This window comes from Telmatherina bonti (assembly GCF_933228915.1).
Source record: "Telmatherina bonti genome assembly, chromosome: 17".
In the NCBI taxonomy this organism is placed as follows: domain Eukaryota; kingdom Metazoa; phylum Chordata; class Actinopteri; order Atheriniformes; family Telmatherinidae; genus Telmatherina; species Telmatherina bonti.
In genome coordinates this window covers 8,691,347-8,714,429 of record NC_136615.1, presented here as the reverse complement: position 1 = coordinate 8,714,429, position 23,083 = coordinate 8,691,347, and the positions used below count along the sequence as shown (strand labels likewise).

Sequence of the window (23,083 nt, the reverse complement as noted above, 5' to 3'; positions counted from 1 at the left end):
AGGGCCACAATGAGAAAAAAAAAAAGTAGTGTCGGATTATTTTTTCCTCTGCTTTACTAGAGAATAAAGTTGAAATGATCGCAATGACAAGAATAAAGTAGAAATACAGTTTCGAGATTTAAGTCAAAATGTCGAGAATAAAGTCGAAATGAGAATAAAGTAAAAAAAAAAAAAAAAAAGACCGCATGCCGTTTAGGCTACAACGTGTGTGCATGCAACTTCTTGATGTAAAAGTGAGTAGGATACACACAAGGCATTGTGTTTTAAAGCTGTTCAAATTCATATTGAAAACTCGACTTTAATATTAGTTTTTCGGCTTTGTTCTCGTCATTTCGACTTTATTCTTGAAACTATGTTTCACCTTTATTCTGGTCATTTCGACTTTCTTCTCTAGTGAAGCAGAGGAAAAAATAATAATCCGTCACTATCTTTGTTTTCTCATTGTGGCCCTAATACTCCGTCGTACGAAGCAGTGAGGATGAGCTGGTCTATAAAATGCACGAGAAAAGCCGGAAACCCTGAAGCAGTTACCGCTTTCCTCCGCTAGATGGCAGACAGTTTGGGAGGCAAGAGGAGGGGAGGGGGGTCCGTTCAGATTTTGATAAGAAAATCCAGTTTGAAAGGCACCATATGGAGCTGATGAGGAAGCGTTAACTGCTGGTGATGCAGAGTGGATACCAGAGGATGCAGCTACATATCAAAGCGCATTTTCACTGCTGATGAAGCAGCTAAACAGCCAGCGTGTCCATGTGGGATGAGTCAGGGTTTCATTTGGGCTGCTGATAAGGGTCCCAAGTGAGTTTGTCCACAGTTTTTACAAGTTAATTTGGTTCTGACTGGGTTTCAGCTGGCCCACATGGGCTTACCATGTCCACTTAGCACACCTACATCCCTCATGGGGCTCATACAGCCCACATGGACTTCACATATGAGCCATATCTCCCAGTTCAAGCCCATGCCCAGTCAGAACCCTCATAGCCCAAACTGAACTCTTATGGGCCCCACATGGACATGCTGACTGGGAATTAGCTTGCTCTGATTTTGGAGATGAACATTTGCCTCCTGAGATTAATTATTGGTCATCTAGCAACAGTGAAAGTGATGCTTCTGATGGAAATAATGGTACATCCATCCATAAAAATACTGTAACTGAAGCACAACATGTAGGAGATGACAACCTAACTGAAGACAGTGTTTCTGGATTAATAATTGATATAAAAACACACATAGCAGTGAAGCTTCATAGAGAATCTGTCACCATGGTAACAAAAACTGTTTTCATGGTTGTGTTTATGATGCTAAAATGTTTCAAACATCTCTGCAGACATGAAGACTACAGACTACATGTATGGAGTTTAGATGATGTTAGAAGCAGACCAGATGGGGGGATTATCACACTATAACAAATGTATATGAGATAAACTGCAGGTTCATCCATCTCATTTTGGTATTTTGTTAAGATTAAGCATCTGATGTATAAATTATTAATGAGTTAAACTTGGTAAATATGAGGCATCTGTGGATTTATTCTGCAGTGGATTCATTAATATCCACTAAAGTGGATAAATTACAAATATTCCATCCTCATCTGTGCATAAACCAGAAAACAGACTTTAAATATGTGTTTACTGCCATGTCTTCCTCAGCGGGGCGGTGAAGGCCATGTTCACCCCCAGAATCTCGCTGCCACCCCTGTGTCGTGGTCTGGGGGGGTTGGAAGGCCGCAGCCAGCGGGCTCTGCAACGGAACGGCACCATCAGGAAAACGTTCAGCGGCGGGATGGCCGCCGTTCGCAGACACTCGCGGTGCATCGCAGTCAAACTGCAGGCGGTAAGCTCAACGCTCTCGACCCGCCTTGATCATCTCTGACGCATGACTGAGGGTTCTCATCTGGGTCTTCTCTCGCCAGGATGCTCTGGTGAATCTGATCCGGCGAGCCAGACCAGTGTTCCTGCAGTGCGTCAAGGGTGGAGGGTTTGACGTCCCAGCTCTCAGAGTGCAGCTGCACTCTACACAGATCCTGTCGGCCCTGCAGCTCTACCGCACAGGTCGGCACATCCAGCCCGCCGCCTCATCCATCACAGCCCACCCAGACGTTTTAATCAAAAACAAGCTGGTCGGGACGTTACAGTGCATGATCATACTCTGCAAAGGCTTCATGAAAAATCAAACTTTAATTTGAAGAACGTTTTCTGAAAAGGTTTTCAGAATTTTTTCACGAATGTCACCAAGTTCAGATAAAACTTCCAAAGTCAGAGAACTTCTTTCTTCATTTCCATCCATTAGGACTGAGATGGAGCTGATGAGTAAACAGGAACGTCAGCACAAATTCTCTGGAAAAGACCAGAACTTAATTTTAAAGGGTTTGCATATTGCTGATCTGAAACCAGCTTGGTTTTTCATTTATTATAATATGCTCTGTGTATGGTTTTCAATATAACACGCTGATTGTTCAGCTGTTTAGATATGAAGCCATCCATGTTTAATTCCATTAAACACATGAATTATGTAGAAAAACAGCAACAGTAAGAGATTTTCTGCAGTACAGAGTTTTTCCTACCAGTTTTAAATGTAGAAAAAGAGGGAAAAGTAAAGCCTGACTTCCTGTTTTCTTCTCCAGGTTATCCAGAACACATGACTCTGAGTGACTTCAGGTGTCGCTTCCAGGCTTTATCTCCTCCAGTTATGAAACGTTACGCTTCAATGTTCGTCAGCCATGATGAGAGAAAGGTGTGCAGATGCTTCGCATCATTCCAGTCACAAGCACGCCTTCAGCTCGGAGTAAAGGGCTTGTTTGTTCTCTCCGTGTTGCAGGCAGTGGAGGAGCTGCTGGTCGAGCTGGATGTGGACAGGAAGAGCATCGTGGTGGGAGCCAGCCGGGTGAGGACATGTCTGAGTTCAGGTCATCAGACAGAGAAACATGCAGTCCAGTCATGCTCTTCCTGTTGCTTGTTAGGTGTTTATGAAGCGAGGTGTGCTGCGTTACCTGGAGCAGCAGCGAGACCAGCAGGTCACTGGCTGGCTGGTTCACCTGCAAGCCGCCTGTCTTGGACACCTTGCCCGCCAGAAGTACCGCAAACTTAAGGTCAGTCACTCACAACACACAGATAGTGGCAAATTCAGAGGATAGAAAGAGGACAGAAGCTATTTATCATCATATTAAATATATTATAATTACTGATGCAGGTCAATGGGAATATGTTGCATCACTTTTGTGCAAGTTTTTTAATCTTTTTAGTGATTTTTGTTCTTTTTATTGATTTTTTTTTGTTACGTCTTTTGTGGTTTCTTACTACAGTTGTGACCATTTTCTAGTTATTATTTTTTTGTTTTAGTTCTCCTTGTGGTCTTTTAGTTTTTTTTTATTGATTATATTGAATCTCTATAACAAGTACATTTGTTTCTGCTTGTTTTGTGTCTTTTCAGGTATATTTATCTTTGTGAGGTTTTTATTTTACCATATGGCTGTGGATGGAGCGTGAGATCGACAGACGGATCGGTGCGGCGTCTGCAGTAATGCGGACTCTGCGCCGGTCTGTCGTGGTGAAGAAGGAGCTGAGCCAGAAGGCGAAGCTCTTGATTTACCAGTCGATCTATGTTCCTACCCTCACCTATGGTCATGAGCTGTGGGTCGTGACCGAAAGAACGAGATCTCGTATACAGGCGGCTGAAATGAGTTTCCTCCGCAGGGTGGCCGGGCTCTCCCTTAGAGATAGGGTGAGGAGCTCGGCCATCCGGGAGGAGATCAGAGTAGAGCCGCTGCTCCTCCGCATCGAGAGGAACCAGTTGAGGTGGCTCGGGCATCTGGTCAGGATGCCTCCTGGACCTCCCTGGTGAGGTGTTCCAGGCACGTCCCTCTGGGAGGAGACCCCGGGGAAGACCCAGGACACGCTGGAGGGATTATATCTCTCGGCTGGCCTGGGAACGCCTCAGGATGCCCCACGCAAATGTGGGGCAAATGTGACTGAGCAAATGTGGCTGGGGAGAGGGAAGTCTGGGCTAAAATGCTTAGGCAGGGAAGCCAAGATGATATGTTTTTTTTTCACTTCTTTTAGTTGTTTTGTGTTTTTCAGGGATTCTTTCTCTTCTTATCTTGAATTTGTTTTATTTTTCACCTCATGTTGTGTCTTTTGAGTGCCTTTTGTCTCAGACCGATAATTGTTGACTCTTCACATTGAGATAATTTCTGTTTTCATATGTCATCATCATCATCATGATCATCAACCAGCCAGTAAAAATATAACTTTAAGGCAGTTTTACACAATGACTTCAGGAATTATTCAGAAAGGGACAACTGACACGGCACGTCTGCACTGTAAATCTAGAAAGCCTTTCTCTTTTTACTGGCAGTTTTAACTGTGGATGTGTGTGTGTCTCCAGGTGCAGCATATGGCAGTCAGGTGTCTGCAGAGGAACCTAAGAGCTCTGAGGATCGTGGCTAGTTGGAGCTGGTGGAAACTTTTCTGCAAAGTGCGTCCTCTGCTTGATGTCAACATGGACAACGAGAGGTTCAGGGCCAAAGAAGTAAACACACACACACACATGAAGTAAATTTGTGGACATTTCTTGTTGAGATTTAGCTGATGATCTTCATACCAGACCAGAAAACAGTCAGAGGCAGCTACCTTAGCCATGTGATGGAAATAGTTACCTAATGTGGTGTTAATTAATAACATGAGAAAAGAATGTTTTGACTCGTAAAGCGTGATATGTTTCAACCATCAGCATAGAGTTTCTTTCAGCAGTGATGCTGTCGTACCATGTAGTTAGGTTTAAATATAAGGCACAAAATTACTTTACTGTTACTAAAAACATTTGTTTTGTACAATAAAATATTTGGCAGAGACTTTACTTCAGCCGTATTTGCACTTTATATTGAACTTTTGTGAGGATGCACAACTCTACTACCTGCAATGACCACTTATTTCTCAGTCTCAACCATTGCTGAAGCAGGAATGGAAAACCATAGAAGAAGAGACACTAAGGGAGGGAGGGTGTATTCTACAGAGTAGATGTGGAAAAAAGGTTTTTCAGGAACATCAGTGGAAATAGGATGAGAAGTGTTGTGGGGTTTATAATGAAAATAAAAGGTAATCCATGTAAAGGGAGCACTCCTTGAATGTAACATTTTTGGAGACTAAAAATCCCCTCAGGGAGCATTCCTGCCATGTGTTTCGCTTTCAATCAGAAATGCGCAGCTCTGTAGAGGCTTTATAGTTCAAATTCTCTGACTGACATGTTTGTAAGGTTGCCTGGTTTCAGTCTCACCTCCACACAGCCGACAAACCACTGAGAAAATGTTAGATTTTACCTTTTTCCTCTCAGCTCTGATGCCTTTACGCTTCAGACAGAGGAAGAATGCTGGTGCCTTTAGCCTTAGTCTGTTGCGCATCATATCTCATTTGTTTAAAGCAGTATGTGGCCTGAAAGGCTGCAGTGTTGTTTGTCTCTGTTGGTTTCTCCAACTTTACCTTCAACTGCTGCAAAGGTTTGGCAGACAGGAGCCAAAGTGACACTCGTTTGGTTTCATTAACTGATAAATAAAAAGTTTTTATTCTTGTAACAAATCTAAAACACGTAAAAAGAAAAGATGGCTGAAGTGATGGAAGTTCAGTCAGTGTTTGTTTTTTTTACCCTTATTTTACACACAATCTTACAGAACATCAATCCCTGCGATGAATCCTGTTTTAGAAGAGATGCTTCCCTTTTTCATTTTGCCAGGATGAGTTATCGGCTCTGAGGCGCCGCCTGGAGAAATCAGAGAAGGAGAGGAACGAGCTGAGGCAGACTGCAGACAGCCTGGAGACCAAGGTTTACTCTGCCACACACACACAGTGCACACACATGCACACACACACTCTGCTAACGCTGTGATCCATGTGTGTAGATTACAGCTGTGACTTCTGAGCTCAGCGATGAGCGTTTCCGTGGAGATGCGGTGGGTCAGGCTCTGGATGTGGAGAGGGCAGAGAGGCTCCGACTCAGCAGGGAGAACAAAGACCTGCTGGTAGGCCCGCTCAGAAAGTAATCTATTACTCACTGCTCAGTGCAAGAGCCCACAGTAACTTCCCATAAAGTAATCTGGCCTTTGGATGCAGGAACAGCTGCATACATAAATGGCATTTCTTAAATAACTGCATCCTGATTGTTCCTAAACACGCTGCTTTTTTTTTTTCCACCACAGACTCGCCTCGACCAGTATAAGGTTACCATGGAAACACTGGAGAAGCAGCTGGAGGAGGAGAAGCAGAAAGCTCAAGTTGCTGAGAGTCAGAGAGGAGCTGCAACAGGTAAAAATCTACTTTTCTCTGCTTTTCAGTGCAATTTTACTGCAGGGAACACAAAAAAAACCAAAGGGATTGACAGGACTGCTGTTGTTTTAGTGCAGCCAGGTTTAAGCAGTGTCTGATGATCCTGCACATCCTTATATCCAAAATTCAAAGAGTAGGCAAGCTTAATTTGGTTGGTCATGAGCCTGAAAGCCTGACTGAATCTTTAAATACCAAAAAGAGAGTTGAATCACTAGAAAAACGATGTGATTTCTGCAACTGAATTAATGGTTTGTGGATTCTTTGGTCAGCGACAGCTATCTGGATGTTCTCTGTCGCCGCTAAACCAAAGCAGAGGCAGTGGGAATTTATTTAGCAGACACTTTTATCTAAAACAGCTTACAACTAATGAACCAAATCCAAGCTTCTGCGCAAAAAGAAATCCTGATGTAAGCATGAAGAACTGAAGAAGAAATCAGTTCAAGGAATGAAGGAAGAAGGTGCTGTCTGAAAAAAGGGTCACCCTTGTTTTCTGCATTTAGTTGCTCTTTCCACCATGTTTGAACCAAAAATTAGATCAGTCTGGACTGAGACTGGTGGCCCAGAAGGAGGATCTGATGGAGGAGCGCATGCAGACCAGATCTCCATGAGCTGGGGGGGCAAAGCGAGACAGATACAAACAGATTTATCTTGCACCGTAAAGTGCAAAGAAAGAGTGTGGTCTGATCAGCTCCAGGTTCCACAAAGCCTAGACCGGAGAGACTATGATGGGATCAGTGGAGCTCAGTTTATTCTCTCATACACAGCAGAGCCAGTTAAAAATGTGTGTTTTCATTCAAAATTGCAGCAGCAGCGAAGAAGCAGGCAGTAAAATACAGCATCTGTTACTGCGTCATGTAGCAATCAACTCTGAATGTACTGAAAATGTACTTCAGTAGATTTACAGCTATGGGACAAGAAAATGTTCTGAGCCTCATGGAGTGAAGCATTTCCTGAGGAAAGACCCAGAATGTGGCAGGGGTTTCCTCCCAGAGGGGCATGTCTGTAAGACCTCACCACAGAGGCGTCCAGGAGGCATCCTAACCAGATGCCCAAGCCACCTGATCTGACTCCTGTCTATGTGAAGGAGCAACAACTCTACTCTGAGCCCCTCCTGGATCACCGAGCTTCTCACCCACCTTCAAGGAAAAGCCCACCTTATGGAGGAAACTCATTTCTGCTGCATGTACTTGCGATCTTGTACTTTTGGTCAACACCCACAGCCCGTAATCATAGGTGAGGGTAGGATCGTAGATAATCGTGTGAAGCAGCTGGGCTGAGAAGCAGCACTCAATCCGAGACAATGATCCTCAGCTGGAAAAGGGTGGCCTGCCCTCTCTGGGTCTGGAATGAGGTCCTGTCTCAAGTGGAGGAGTTTAAGTATCTCGAGGTCTTGTTCATGTGTGAGGGATGGAGGTGAGGGGAGAGCAGCAGACGGATCAGTGCTGCGTCTACAGTGATGTTGACTCTGTATCAGTCTGAGACAAAAGGCAAAGCTGTCAAAATCCTGGTCGATCTACGTTCCTACCCTTACCAATGGTTTTAGCAATGATTTACTGATGTTGTCTAATAAGTTGAGTCTCACTGACTTTAAGTTGACTCCAGCTGAGACATTTTCTCGTAGGAATGACAGGAACAGTTACACAACAGCTGCATAGCAGTGATACGTAGACGCTAACTGCACTTAAGGAGGGTGTGTATGACAAAGCGAAGGGGCCCCAGCACTGTGCCGCAGGGTGCATTCACATCAGGATAGTCCATTTGACTTGGTCCGATTGGGGACTTGGCTCAGTTGTAGGGGGGGTGTATCCATTCAGACCGAGATTGAATTCACGCTGCACTTTGGTCAAACCAGTCAAACCATTAGAATAATATATCCCCATTCCCAACAGAGGTGGCGCTGCACTAGTATTTAGCAGAAGAGAGGACCAGACCGGCGTGAAGAAGAAAACTGTTTCCTCCACCTGCCAGTTAAACATGGAGGTGAAACTATGGCTGTTTTGGGTTTTTATTGTGTCTTATGCAAGTATACTGCAGAAATCCACTGCAACAATGGATGCAGTATGAACACCAGACGAGGCAGAGGACCCTTAACGCCATCGCTATGGATTTACCCACAATGCAATGCTACGCTACATGCAGGAAGTGACTTTGTTTTGTAGTCCGCTTCCTGTATTTGGTCCGCTTGAAATGGGCCAAGACCTGCGTTTGTAGGCTGACCGAGTCCACTTCTTTGATCCGAATCAGAATTTGTTTGGAGCGTTCACATTTCCCCAAACGAAGCAGACTTGGATTCGGATCAAAATGGCTGATGTGAATGTGTCCTTAGATTCTCCTTCAGGGAAGAAATGTGGTGTAAACGTCTTTACAGTAACGCTGAAAGAAGGCCATGCGAGGTGGGAGTCCAGCTAAGAGCCAAGAAGCTCGGTTCAGATAACAGGATTTTGTTTACTTGTTGGAAGCTGCAGATCTAACAAGATAAGATGTGAGGAGTCAAGCAGCTCCAGCTGTGTATTTGGAAAGAATGAGACTAAACAGAAACACTGTGGAACCGCAGAGATTGATGATAATAATAACCAAGGTCAATAAGGATGTTATACACACAGACACTTCTTGAAATTCTTGCATCAAAGAAGGCGTGCTGCAGTTGCATCGCAATTAGAATCTATTCATCACATTTCTGACCAATCAGGGACGTTCTATCTGTGCCGCACAGAGCAGAAAAAGTCACGGTTTTGCACCCTGAACTTCTGGAACTGACTGAAAACAGTTTTGAATAACAAAGACGCAGAAACGTCTCAAGATTTGAAGTGATTGATCGCTCTTGACAAGGTCACGTCTGTCTGTCCGTCACGCAGAAAGTGAGCTGGCCATGCAGCTGGAGTGCTGCCAGACGGAGGTGGAGTTCGTCCGCAGACGTCTGAAGCAGACGGAGGAAAAACTGGAAACGGAGAGACAGACCAGACAACAGCTCGATACCAAGGTGACGAAGGACACGCTGACGTGCACGGAAGCACTGATGGCAGATTAAATGTCTGAAGTTAATAACACTGTGTGTGTGTGTGTGTGTGTGTGTGTGTGTGCGCAGGTGGCGACGCTGCAGGCCCAGCTGGAGCAGTCCAGGAGGAGCACGGTGGAGCTGAAACGTCATTGTCGCCGGGTGACTTCAGAACTTCAGGATGCCCGCGTGCTCACCGACAGCCTGCAGAGTCGCATGCACGAGCTAGACCGCAAACAGAGAAGGTGTGTGTGTCCACCTTGACTGGTTTTCTTCCGGCCCGAAGATCAGATATCTCCCCACTGCTGCATCGTCTTCATGTTTAGATCTGGTTGTCTTACAGCGATGACATGCTGCACCTCCACCAGAAAGTCTGACCTCCTTAATGTTTATAAAACATCATTTAAACCACTGCTCTGGTGTGTGTGCACAACGCAGGTTTGATAGCGAGTTAACTCAAGCTCTGGAGGAAGCTGACAATGAGAGGGAGCAGAAGGAGAAAGCCTTCCAGGTGACAGCAGCTCTGGGGACGGAAATATTCAACCTGCGGCGCAACTTGCAGGTGTGTTTGTGTTCACGTATGTGTGTGTGTAAGATTATTTAAAAACATGCATAAAAGTTTTTCCTGGATGAGCGTCCTCCAGAGCTAAACTCTGCACGGGTATGGTAGGTTGATTTGTTTAGAAATCTTCATGTAGAAGCATGAAGGAATAAACGTGACAAAATAAAACAGCCCCTCCCTGAACCGTCACCTTATCGTGGTGGAGGGGTTTGTGTATCCCAAAGATCCTAGCAGCTATGTTGTCGGGGGCTTTATGCCCCTGGTAGGGTCACCCATGGCAAACAGGTGTCTAGGGGAGGGACCAGACCAAGCACGGCTCATAGACCCCTATGATGACGACCAACCTGGGCATAAATGTTCCCTTGCCTTGATGCGGGTTACCGGGACCCCCCTCTGGAGCCAGGCCTGGAGGTGGGGTACGAGAGCGAGCGTCTGGTGGCCGGGCCTTCGCCCATGGGGCCCGGTCGGGCTCAGCCCGAAAGGGCTACATGGGCCCCACCTCCCGTGGGCTCACCATCTGCGGGAGGAGCCGTAGGGGTCGGGTGCAATGTGAGCTGGGCGGCAGCAGGGGGCGGGGACCCTGGCGGTCCGATCCCCGGCTGCAGAAGCTGGCTCTAGGGACGTGGAACGTCACCTCTCTGGTGGGGAAGGAGCTTGAGCTTGTGCGCGAGGTTGAGCGGTTCCGGCTAGATATAGTTGGACTCACCTCGACGCATGGCTTGGGCTCTGGAACCAGTACCCTCGAGAGGGGCTGGACCTTCTTCCACTCTGGAGTTGCTCATGGTGAGAGGCACCAAGCAGGTGTGGGCATTCTCATCGGCTCCCAGCTTGGTGCCTGCACGTTGGGGTTTACCCCGGTGGATGAAAGGGTAGTTTCCCTCCGCCTCCGGGTGGGGGGACGGGTCCTGACTGTTGTCTGTGCTTATGCACCGAACAGCAGTTCAGAGTACCCACCCTTTCTGGAGTCCTTGGAGGGAGTGCTGGAGGGTGCTCCTTCTGGGGACTCCATTGTTCTGCTGGGGGACTTCAATGCTCACGTGGGCAATGACAGTGAGACCTGGAGGGGAGTGATTGGGAGGCATGGTCCCCCCCCTCTGAACCCAAATGGTGTTTTGTTATTGGACTTCTGTGCTCGTCATGGATTGTCCATAACGAACACCATGTTCCCACATAAGAGTGTCCATATGTACACCTGGCATCAGGATTCCCTGGGCCGCAGTTTGATGATCGATTTTGTAGTTGTATCATCGGACCTGCGGCCACATGCCTTGGACACTCGGGTGAATAAAAAATAAAAAAACAACCAAACCATGGAATAGGAACCCCGACATGTTGCGGATCAGAAAAACTGAATGTTTATGTGTAACTTTCGGGATGCAAAGCAGGACTGAAGTGAAACTTATGGGACTTACACGAGTCCCCTGGTGAGACAGAGATAAGTGATGGATGTTTTCAACGCATCGACTGATGTAATGACTTCATCTTTCTGTCAGAAACAGTTTGCATGCTCTTTCTTTTTACGCCAGAAGCAATCTGAGCCACACACACACACACACACACACACACACACACACACACACACACACACACACACACACACACACACACACACTATTTTTTATTTTTTAATAATTACTGAGCATGAGGGTAAGGTAATCATTTATACAAAAAGCTGATGATGGAACCTCTCGCATAGTTTTTTCTTCATATCCGAGGCTGAGAAATAAGGATTTTTAAGGAGAGTTTTTATCTAAATGAGTGAAAACATGCAGATAGAAAACTGATGATGAGGATAAGAAGAATAGTGACAAACCAGCCTTCCTCATGTTTGCTTTGCAGTCCTGACTGACTTAGAATTTATTAAAGTTAATTTCCCATCAGTTTAGTTGTTAACAAAGCTGCAGCTCAGAGGAAGAACCTCAATTTAAGCTTGTTTGTGTCCAACATGCATTTTCCTGTCAGCTCAGTTTGTGCCGTTCTCCTCTGAGCTGCTGCATGTCCAAACCGCCCGTGCGCGCGATCGCTCAGCTATTTGACCTTTAACGCAGCGTGAGAGTTGATTTTATCACCATTGCTTTAATATTATTTTATGGTTGTTAAATTACTTTAATCTCATTTTTTAAATTATTTTAGTTGCATCTCATTGTATGTTGCTTAATTATGTTTTTGCGCTTGTAACAAATTTTACGTCTTCTTATTATTCTAACTGTTCAGCACTTTGCTTAAACTTTACTGTTTTAATGTCAATAAATAAAGTTAGCTGGCTGTTTTTACCTGCACCTAAATAAGAAATAAGAGGTGATCAACTTTCTTCATCAGCTGCTCTTTGATGCATCCAGCTCAATCCAACTTTATTTATAAGGCACTTCTAAACAACCACTGAAGAATAAAAGCACAGAGAATGAAATCAATCAAGGAATTAAGAGAAAATTAAAAGAAATAATCGGAAAAGTTGTTCAATGATGTATAATTCTTTCTTTGACCTCAAAACAAAACAGGTAATCTGACAAACAATCATAAAATTAGAATAATGCAAAAGTTGGAACAGTTTTGCTGCTTAAAAAAGGTTTTTAAAAGAGTATTAAATAGTCACAGTAATTCAACACCTGACATGTTGACTATATGTAGATTGCTTCCCTGCTTTTGCCACCAAATAATACAAATAAAATGGACTAGAAACTGTTCATTTTCTAGTTTTGGTGTCTGTGTTCCTGCATATTTGTGTGCATTTGTTTCTTCGTTCATGCTTCAGTGAGTCATGAGGACGTTAAAACTGTTTAACCTGCAGAGATGCAGCCGGACACATGCAGGCTTCCAAAGTTCAGGTGAACCAAGTGTTTGGGTGTGATTGTGTGCAGGAGAGCCAATCAGACGTGAACCGTCTGCAGAAGCAGAAGGAGGAGCTGTGCGCTCAGATCCGAGACCTCAGCCTACCTGTCGACCTCGCTTCAGATTCGCTTCCGGACTTGAAGAAGCAGCTTCGCCTCCTGGAGGGCCAAGCCAGCGAGAGAGCCGAGGAAATCACAACACTCACCTCTAAGATCCAGCAGCAGCAACAGGTGCTCGCAGTGCAAATCCACATGATCAGGACAGACTTCTACCTGCCGCCGGTCTCACCTCATCTTTGTCTTGTCTCCCATAGATCCACATGCGGTTTGAGATGGAGATGGAGCGGATGAAGCAGATCCATCAGAAGGAGCTGGAGGATAAAGAAGAAGAGTTGGAGGATGTCCACAAGTCCTCTCAGAGACGGGTGGGTCAACCTCTAAATGATGCATATTTTCTATGAAAGAACATTTTTCTTCAGAGCTGAAAGGAAACTTCTTCAGTCTGCTCTAGTTGATGTTGACATCTGTTTGATCTGTAACAGATGTGGACTGTAATCTGAGCTGATTTCAGACGGAGTCTTCATCTATTCTCCCTTACACTGTTTTTATTTTTTTTACTTTAAGTCTTAAAGATTGATCGGCTGACAGACAGGAGAGATAGACAGTGAGATAAAGCAGCTCTGAATGTAAAAAAAAATCACATACATACAGAGAAATAATTCTTCCTTAGCAAACGATTAAATAAATTCAGACTTTTTATGTTAAATAATATAGATTCAAAAACCTACTTTAAATATGTTAGAAGAGAGACAAAAAACTGAAGCATTGATCTGGAAGATTCTCCAGTCAGCAGATTAAATGATGACAGGTGAGGATGTCAGGATTGGGTATAAAAACAACATCCACCAAGGGATGGACTTTGTGCAAAACTTAATCAAAAACTGTTATTTGGTTGATAGGGAAAAAAAAACTCTGCATCCACAGAGCAGAATCCAAAGAAAAGATACAGCAAGTCTGTGAGATATCAATGTTTATAGGACAAGATCTGCAAGAGAAACTGTCATGATACCCTGATTAAAGCAGCCACATGGCCTTAGAAAGGACCCTTAGAGAACCATTTTAACTCAACACCACTTAACTCCACCGCTGGAGGATTACACGCTGATTACATAAAACAACAATCAGGAATATCCAACTTTCAGGTGAAATTGACAAAAAAAAAAGTAAATGTTCATGTTCCACTGAAATTATGTCATGGATGTAGGATATTTAAGTAGAAAATTATTATAGTAATTACTGCATCTCAAATAATTTACTGAAACAAAAGCCAGCAACAGTGGTGGATTTACCCAAGCAGCAGAAAAAGTGAAGCTTATGCAAAAGTGCCAAAACCTGCAGGTCCTCTATAATAGAGCAAATTTCTATAGACTCCCATGTTAAAAAGACCCACTTCACAGCAGAAAAAAAAGATGTTTACAGCCTGGTACAAAAAAACATTTTTGGTTTAATAGTTAATTTATTAGGTCATAATTTAATCTCAAATTTTGGCATATTTAGGGGTGTGTCCTTTTGATTGACAAGTACTCAATATTCTGCTGCAAGGAGGGACGTAGAACAACTGCGGTTTTTAGCCGGTTAACAGCGTGATTTTGCTTTAACCCGCTTACCTCCATTAGCTGGTTAGTTCCTGTTATCTCCAGGTTAGCTTGGTTAGCTCTTAGCTACAGGCAGCTCAGAGTTTGCTAGATCTCAATCATCCACCCTCACGCTCACAGCCACCCTCTTAGCGCTACATCTTTGCCAATTTTTGTATTTTCCGGGACAAGTGACGCACTGCCAAGATGGCGATAGTAGAAACTGCCCAACGAGCTTCATCTCAGCTCTTCAGAAATCTACAGGTGACATCACGGAGGCCCCTACCATCTTTTATTTACAGTCTATAGGTATACCACGTAAACTTGTCTTGTGTGGGTGTCGTCTTGGTTGTGTGATGAAAAGGGCTGTTTAAACGCAACCAGAACATTTAGCGGTATGTTCATAGTTCCAACACATCTTGTTAGAGAACAGCAGCTTCTACAATAAATACTTCAAACACTGAACAGATGTAAAAAAGCTTCAGAGAAAGTCTGATTAAGTTCACCTGTAAAGATTTTTGTACATTTTGGGTCCATTCTGACAGGACAGGAAAAGCTGGAGTCTGTACAGAAAGAGCGGGAAGTTTTCTGGACATCATATCATCTCAGATGGACAGAAAGACAGTAGACATGCATTCTGTGGTCAGATGAGTCAATGTTTTTTCGGAAAAAAAAAAACTAACATCTGATTTGATGTGCAAAAGATGAAGAAGAGCATCCGTTAAAGGAGTAAGTGGATAAGCTAGAATCTGTGATGGTAACGGGTGGCATTGGTTTTCATAGAATGGATGACTTTGTTTGAGTAAAAGTACCTCTGATGCAGAAGTGGATGCTGGACAGACACCTAGAATTGCGCAAAAACTAAATATCGCAATAAAAAAATGCTAATGGAAACACCTATGTTTTGAAAAAAGTCTAAAATATCATTTAAAAAGTTTTACGCTCTTATGAGGAGGTTTTTCAGACATTTCGAGATAGAAAGATATCGCAAAAGTGTAATGGGAACATTTTTTTCACATTTACGTGTCCTTGGACATGACATTGGGGGTGTCATGTGACCAGTTCATTTCCGGTAAAGATGGCACAAACAACAGAGAATTTCAGAGTTTTAGAAAAGAAAATGAAGTAAAAAAGCTTAGTAAATCCATAGCAAATTCTCTGCAGCAAGTAGAAAACCCCAAAATAATGCTGCTTGGCTACTTTGCATAAACTGCACCTGCAAATCATAATTGTCGTTTGTTGAAACTAAAAATTTCGTTTATATTTTGCAAAAATATATATAAATATAAATATAAAATATAAAATTTTGGAAATTATGCTAGTATGACGTAGTTTCCTCAGAGGTTTGTAGTTATTTCAATGTCAGGACAATGTTGTGAACAGCGTGCCTTCATACCATAGGCTGTATATAAAGAGATGGGCGGAGCCTCCGTGACGTCACTCATAGGTTTCTGAAGAGCTGAACTGAAGCTCAGTGGGGGGGTTCCTACCATCGCCATATTGGCAGGGGCATGCGTGTCGTCTCGCCCGGAAAATACAAATATGGGCATAGAAGTAGAGCTGAGAGGGGGGCTGTGAGCGTCATGGTGGATGATTGACATCGAGCGAACGCCGAGCTTTCTGTTGCTAAGAGCTAACCGAGCTAACCTGGAGATAACAGGAGCTAACCAGTTAACGGAGGTAAGCGGGCGAAAGCTAAGTCACGTTGTTAACCGGCTAAAAACTGCGGTTGCTCTACGTTGTTCTGACTTGAAGCGGGAGATCGATTACCTGTCAATCAAAAGGACACGCCCCCTAATTATGCTGAATTTTGAGATTAATTTCGTTTCAAACAGGCGATTTACAAAAAATTCACTCCCCCCACAGTTGTCATGAAGGTAAACCTGACCTATTAAAGCCTATTTTTGAAGCAGGCTGTAAACATGTTTATTTCTGCTGTGAAGTTGGTCTTTTTAACATAGGGATTTGCTCTGTTTTGCAGTCCCTAGTGGATGAAGGGGGAACTGCAGTTTTATACGCTTCACTTTTAACCTCCGGAGGTTGCTGCTTGCTTCATACACACCAGTGTTCACTCTCCATAAGAACAAAGTCAAAAAGCACTGACTGTCGAAGCACAGTTTTTAGACCACATTGTTCTAACCTTATTATAACAGCTGAATGTTACTTTGGTTACTTTTGTGCTGTTGTCTGCAGATATCAGTTGCTTCTCGCTACGCTGCTCACAGTTTTCTCCTGATAACAAATGTACAAGAGGACTGGAGCTGGTTCTCCTCCATCAGAGAACCAGCAGAGACAAACATTCAGTCAGACTCTGAATCATTTCCCTGTGAGAATTTAGAGACTGAATTCAGCCAAATGACTTTGAACAATGGAAGGAAGCTGTGGGAGAAACTGCATGTAGCTGAAGAACATGCAAAGTCCACACAGGTTCCTCTCAGAACCCTACTAGTTAAAATACTTATAACTAAGAACGAAAAGAACTATAAATAAAAGAATTAAAAGTATATGCGTTAGAAAATTATATTGGCTTTTACTGAGTATGTTTGTGCTGTTTCCAGTCTAACTGCTGCAGGAATGAACGACCTGCAGCTCCCTCATGCGTCAGATGCAGCAGTCTGTCTCTGAAGGAGCTGTGCAGGGCCGTCAATGTTTGGGAGGGATGTGTGACTGAGGGGAGGGCATATGTACTTCTACATCGATGAGCTTAACTAAAACCTTAACTGGTCCAAGGAGCATCCCAATAATGGGCCTGATGGGTCTGATTATAGGCCCATTTTGATCAATGACATCAGGTTCATCACAGTAACCTCTTCACTCTGAGCCCACCTTACTCATCTCATTAGCACGGGATTTAGTATGGTCCATACAGATGCCTCCTCCTTTTTTTTCGGTGTTTTTGCTGAAGGAATAAAATCAGCTCTTTTTCATTTAATGATGATTTTATTTATTTTTCTGCTTCACGCATTACACAACCAGCCAGCAGTTTACATCACGTCTCTGCCCTAATGGCCTTTTCCTGGAGCCTTCCTCAGCAAACTCATCGTCACACCGTCGTATCAGCACCTCAGTGGTACTGGTTTTAGATTACACTGGGATTATTTACAGAGCTTATATTCAGTATTCCGGCGCTGATCTCACCACATCCTGCAGGAAACCTCCAGGCTCAGCGAAACACCAAGATATACAAGCCGTACGATATAAACTACCCACAGAATAAGTCAGACTTGAGGTTTACAGGTGGATGCAGGAGGCATTTAAAATGCTAATGAAGCTATTAGCTCTGCTCCAGTCACAGAGAATGTAATGAAGTCCTGAAGTTGGTTATACTGAAACATTTTAATGTGCAGAAATGTGTGTTTCTGAACAGCCAGACTGATGGTGTCTGAAGCACCTAAACTCACTGGCAGGAGCCGATACTCTGTTTATTTTAATGCTCCTCCAAAGACGATGATGTTTTATGCTCATCGTTATGCATGTCGCAGCTGCTGCAGGAGAAATTTTCCAGTCAGGCCCAATAAAAGTTCACTCAGCTGGTCATTCATCTTCTTACTGTGTGTGTTATGCAGCTGAGGCAGCTGGAGATGCAGTTGGAGCAGGAGTACGAGGAGAAGCAGATGGTGATTCATGAGAAGCATGACCTGGAGGGGCTCATTGCAACCCTGTGTGACCAGGTAAACCACACACACACACACACACTAAACATCTCAGATATAGTCAGCCACACATTAGATGTCTACCGACGCAAAGGTTTTTATGGGTGTGTGTGTGTGTGTGTGTGTTAACACAATGGAGAGGAGGAAAGACATCAGAAGAAGAGAAGCAACCACTGCTAAGGTAATTTTATCTTTCCATGATGAGAAAGATTATTCAAGTGGAAAACGACCCAGCAGCTTTGGTCCAAGGTCAAACCATGCGGTACTCAGACTGCAACAAGACCTGAGCTACATGTCAGACTCTGCAGGCCTCAGCTAGCATGTGGAATGTGAAAGTTCTTTACAGTCCAGTTAGAAAAAGACTGAACAACTAAGGCTTGTTTGGAAGGGTTGAAGTAGCAAGTCAGCACAGTTTAGCTTTACAAAGCTGTATCTGAGCGAACCACAAGACCAGTCTGTCCTGTAGACCAGGGATCCTCAATCCAGGTCCTGGAGGATCGGTGTCCTGCAGGTTTTCCAAGTGTTCCTGACTCAGACTGGATTAATTGATTTGAATCCAGTGGGTTGCAGCAGGGATACTTGGAAAAACCTGCAGGACACCGGTCCTCAAGGACCCGGATTGAGGATTCCTGCTATAGACAGACCAGACACACCTCATACCAACTGCCAAGCACGGCGGTGGAGGGATGATGATCTGGGCTTGTTCTGCAGCCACTGGATCTGGACGGCTTGCAGTCATTAAAGGTGGAGTATGTAAGGTTTTCAATATTTTAAAAAAAAAAAAAAAACTAATAAAATAACTACAATCATAATTAGATAGTTTTTTGAACATGTAGGTTCCAGTCTGTCCATATTTGATGCGTTATTAAATTAAAATAAAGTTTAATTAATGACAAAAAGCACTCTTTTTTTTTTTTACTGGTAGGCAAATATTTAAGAAGGGTCTTTGTCATTAATTAAACTTAAAAAAAACTATTTAATTATGATTGTAGTTATTTCTTTTAGTTAATTTATTTTGAAAATATTGAAAATCTTGCATACTCCACCTTTAAACTCCTTTGGACACCAAAGTATTGTAGAGTCAGAGGTGAGTCCACCTGTTGCCACCTGATAGAGACTCAGGAAAGGACAGAGGCAGCAGGAAGGAAATGAACAAATGTTTATTGTACAGATCCTTCAGAGGGAATCATCCTGGGTGGTGGAAGTGTCTGAAGGAACTAGGGATGCACCGATACCAGTACCGGTATCGGCTCAATAACAAGCCAGTTCCCTCGTACTTGGTGTTAATAAAAGTGTACCGATACCACACTAGTCAAGCCAGTGCAGATGTGTTTGATGACATGCTGCGGGCGTGTTTTAAAGGAAATAAATGCCTTGAATGTTAAAATGTGACATTTTTTGTTACACTAAAAGCGAGATCTTTGTTTCAAAACCACACATTTATAGTTGTATTTAGGTAAAATGTTACAAATCAAACTAAAACGTGTTGAAATGGTTCGACCTGTAATGTTATTATATTTGTATTGGTGAGGTAACTTCAGAAAGGATGGGTCATTTATTACAACTTGATGAAATCTTATACAGTTATAACAGCAATAATAACCATAGTCACAATAATATTCACATAAACACATCTGGTATCGGCAGATATTCCAGTTTCAGATATCGGTGTCGGATCGGAACTCCCAAAAACTGGATCGCTGCATCCTTAGAAGGAAAATTGGCTGGTAAACATGGCTGGGGAAAAAAGACAGGACGTGATGGGACAGATGGAGACAAAAGATAAAGGTCTAGCACAGAGGTGTCATACTCCAGTCCTCGAAGGCCGATATCCGTCATGTTTTTGTTGTATCCCTCCACCAGCACAGCTGATTCAAATCAAATAGATCCAGCAGCTTCTTGTCAAACTATTTATGAATTTTGGTCAGGTGTGTTGGAGCATGGAGACAACAAAAACCTGCAGGATACCGGCCCTCGAGGACTGGAGTTTGATGCCTGACGAGGTAGATGTGCAGCGGGCTCCAGTCGTAACAGGACTCTCTCTGAAAATATTCACATAAAACACTGAACAAGACATCTGAAAACTGGACAAACACTGATCTGCTGGGGTTGTACCGGCAACAGTCTGGTGATGAGGAGACTGGAACACTTGATGGTGATGTGTTGCCTCTTTAATCAGCACCACCATACCCAGTCGGACCTCCCGGAGACATGCCAGAAGAAGGGAGGACATTACCTGACATTACCCATTACCAGGACAGTGATCCCAACAGCAGCAGATCTACTGCACTCAAAGAGAAACAAATAAAGGTGCTGACATGTTTCAGTCAAAGTCCAGACCTCCACCTGGATGAAATGCTGTGGTGGGACCATCAGTGGAGAAATAAACGAATGAAAGTCCGAGTGGATAAAACCATCATGTTAACTTGCTGCAGCTGAAGATGCTCCGACAAGCTGCTGAATCTTGGGACGGATTTAGTTTGTTGCTTTAGTTTTATTAAATAAAAGATGACAGTTTATTAGATGGTTTTCTCTTATTTGTCAGGGATTATTTTTTCCTTATTTTATGCTTGAAACATCCAGATAACTTTTAATTACTTTGTAATTACGTTGTTTGTTGTATCGTGTAAAATATTCCAGTTTAATGCAAACATAGTTTCCTTTTACATGACTGTCCTGGATAAATGATGCAAGCTTCTGTGTAAAACTAAAAACACTTCACATTTAAAGAAGGTCTGGAAAACAACTCCGCTATAAGCCAGTTTTTCACACACGTATGCATCTTAAATATACTGAAAATGTATAATAAATACATTATTATGATGTTTTATTGGCTCTGAGGGGATCGGAACGTAAATCAGTCCTGTAAGTTTGAACTAAGAGCTTATAAAAACTCACATCTGATCAACAGTTATTCACTTATCACTGAGCAGCAGGTCATATTGCTTCTGTGTTTTCTTTCATCTATACGTGCAACACATCATCCAAACGTTTAAATCTGATCTAGTAAACCTAAAGACGTCCTCAGGAGCCAGATGTTTTCACCAACCTGCACTTGGGCTGCTTCCTTCCAGCTTTTCGTCATAAATCATTCTCGTTGTGGGTTAAAGCTCTCCAGATGATGGATATGTCATTCCTCCATTATGGGCTCGACTAAACCAGCATATGCAGCGAGTTGGAGGTGGCTAATTTAACACTCTGTCACTGTAAGGATGTAATTAGACTCTTGATAAGTGGCCAAGGACTTGGTGTGTGGCCAAGCTGGCAACCAGCTCCAATCCAAGTCTGCAGGGTTTAGAGGGAAGAAAGTTTTATTTTTACCACACAGCCCGAAAATCTGCTTTATTCTTGTGGGAACATATTGCTAATAAACAGCTTCATGTGGCTGCAGATGAGGACCACCAGACGACTGGGAACGTTTAGTTTTTACAGCTGTAGCCTCAGACGTATGCAGTACCTTACGTTAGGTAACGTTAATGAACAATATGAAGTGATTTGTATTCAGGAGCTGCTTTATTTTATGTGTGATGGAGACTTCTGCTGCATGCGTCTGATGTGGAGATCCAACTCATTTTAATATTCAGCATCACTCGCAGGAATTTGATCTCTTTTCCATGTTAAATAATTTCATCATCTATATGCACGTATGTTCATCATCTTTGTCTTTTGTTTTATTCAGCTGAGTTCTGAATCTTTCTCATGTTGTAGGTGGGACACAGAGACTTCGACGTGGAGAAGAAGTTGAGGAGAGACCTGAAGAGAACTCACGCCCTGCTGGCCGACGCCCAGCTGCTCCTCGCTACCATCGACAGCTCGGGTCAGAACCTGCCCGACGGCAGCAAAGAGCAGATAGAGCGGCTGCACTTCCAGGTAAACCCCCCCCCCTCGTCTACACACCACCTCACCACCGCCTGACCCATCTTTGTCTCTGATCAGCTTGAGGAGAGCGAGGCGCGGCGTCTGGAGGTTGAGAGCGTTCAGAAAACCCTCACGCAGGAGCTGGAGAACACTCAGCTGGAGCTGGAGAATATCTGCAAGCAGAAGAGTGTGGTGAGAAGGAAGTTTACTGCTTTTGACTGCTTATAATCTCTCATTTGCAGCTGTGATTTGGTTTTTCGTGAGTCCCCAATCCTCCCGGATGAGCTGCTTGTTGCATGTTTGTCACAAAGCTACTTCTCTTCTGGTTTTGCATCGTCTGGAAAATAACTCGGGGTGACATTTCTATTAGAAATGGGTGAATTTCTGTAGAACCTGAGGTCAGAAGTTGGCTCTGATTTTGATGTCAGCCAGTTAAGAGATCCTGTCAGACCTGTTGAATCTGCTAATGTGCAGACAAACCACGTAGTATTGAAATGGAGAAGTTTTAAGAGAATTTAAATGGTTTTTGCCTGAATTATCTGGCTCATAGAGTGTGGTTCTGGTCTGGATGGAGGTGGGGAGGGGGGATATTGTGACATGATTGGCTTTGATTGACCAGTTAAGTTGGTGTTTCCCTTCCTCATAGCCAGTTAACTCTCTCAGGTGAGTTTGTATCTTCTCATGCAGGTGTCTGTTAAACTAAAGCTTCAAAACTTAAACCAGACTAAAGATAAATGCTGAAACCTGATGAACCTGACCTGAAATGGTCTGTTTTCTAGAACTGTTTCCTTTAGATCAGCATCTAAAACCTGCAGAACACCGGACCAAGAAGTGCAGGGTGTTGATCCCTGAGTTAAATCAAGCTGAAGCTGTATGAGTCTCTCCTTTTTCTGTGAATGCAGGTGGATGAGCAGCTGGCCATGCTGCAGCATGAGAAGGTGGATCTGCTGAAGAGGCTCGAGGAGGACCAGGAAGACCTCAATGAGCTTATGAAGAAGCACAAAGCCCTTATTGCACAGGTACCGCCATCATTAATCATACAATAAACATCCTGAAGCAAACAAAGAGCCTCATGTTTGGTCTCCATCAGTCCTCCAGCGACATCGCTCAGATCAGAGACCTGCAGGCTGAACTGGAGGAAGTGAAGAAGCAGAGACAGTCTCTGCAAGAAGAGGTAAACTGCGTCTGACATGCAGAAAATACACGTGAATATTTATGAATGAAATTGCAGGTAAAACTGGC

At 43.6% G+C, this 23,083-nt stretch overlaps 1 protein-coding gene across 3 annotated transcripts in view; it reads left to right on the top strand.

Annotated features, from left to right (window-relative positions):
- myo18b (myosin XVIIIB) overlaps positions 1–23,083 on the top strand; it is a 67,440-nt gene that overhangs the window by 31,588 nt on the left and 12,769 nt on the right. For all 3 annotated transcript variants that reach the window (XM_079256313.1, XM_079256314.1, XM_079256315.1), the window contains 19 exons: positions 1,647–1,830; positions 1,910–2,048; positions 2,621–2,730; positions 2,815–2,880; positions 2,957–3,085; positions 4,381–4,524; positions 5,722–5,811; positions 5,888–6,007; positions 6,185–6,290; positions 9,167–9,291; positions 9,397–9,551; positions 9,745–9,868; positions 12,727–12,927; positions 13,011–13,121; positions 17,897–18,001; positions 21,692–21,853; positions 21,920–22,033; positions 22,744–22,860; positions 22,932–23,015. In XM_079256313.1, coding sequence (XP_079112439.1) covers positions 1,647–1,830; positions 1,910–2,048; positions 2,621–2,730; positions 2,815–2,880; positions 2,957–3,085; positions 4,381–4,524; positions 5,722–5,811; positions 5,888–6,007; positions 6,185–6,290; positions 9,167–9,291; positions 9,397–9,551; positions 9,745–9,868; positions 12,727–12,927; positions 13,011–13,121; positions 17,897–18,001; positions 21,692–21,853; positions 21,920–22,033; positions 22,744–22,860; positions 22,932–23,015 — 2,386 coding nt within the window. The remainder of the gene's footprint in view (positions 1–1,646; positions 1,831–1,909; positions 2,049–2,620; positions 2,731–2,814; positions 2,881–2,956; positions 3,086–4,380; positions 4,525–5,721; positions 5,812–5,887; positions 6,008–6,184; positions 6,291–9,166; positions 9,292–9,396; positions 9,552–9,744; positions 9,869–12,726; positions 12,928–13,010; positions 13,122–17,896; positions 18,002–21,691; positions 21,854–21,919; positions 22,034–22,743; positions 22,861–22,931; positions 23,016–23,083) is intronic.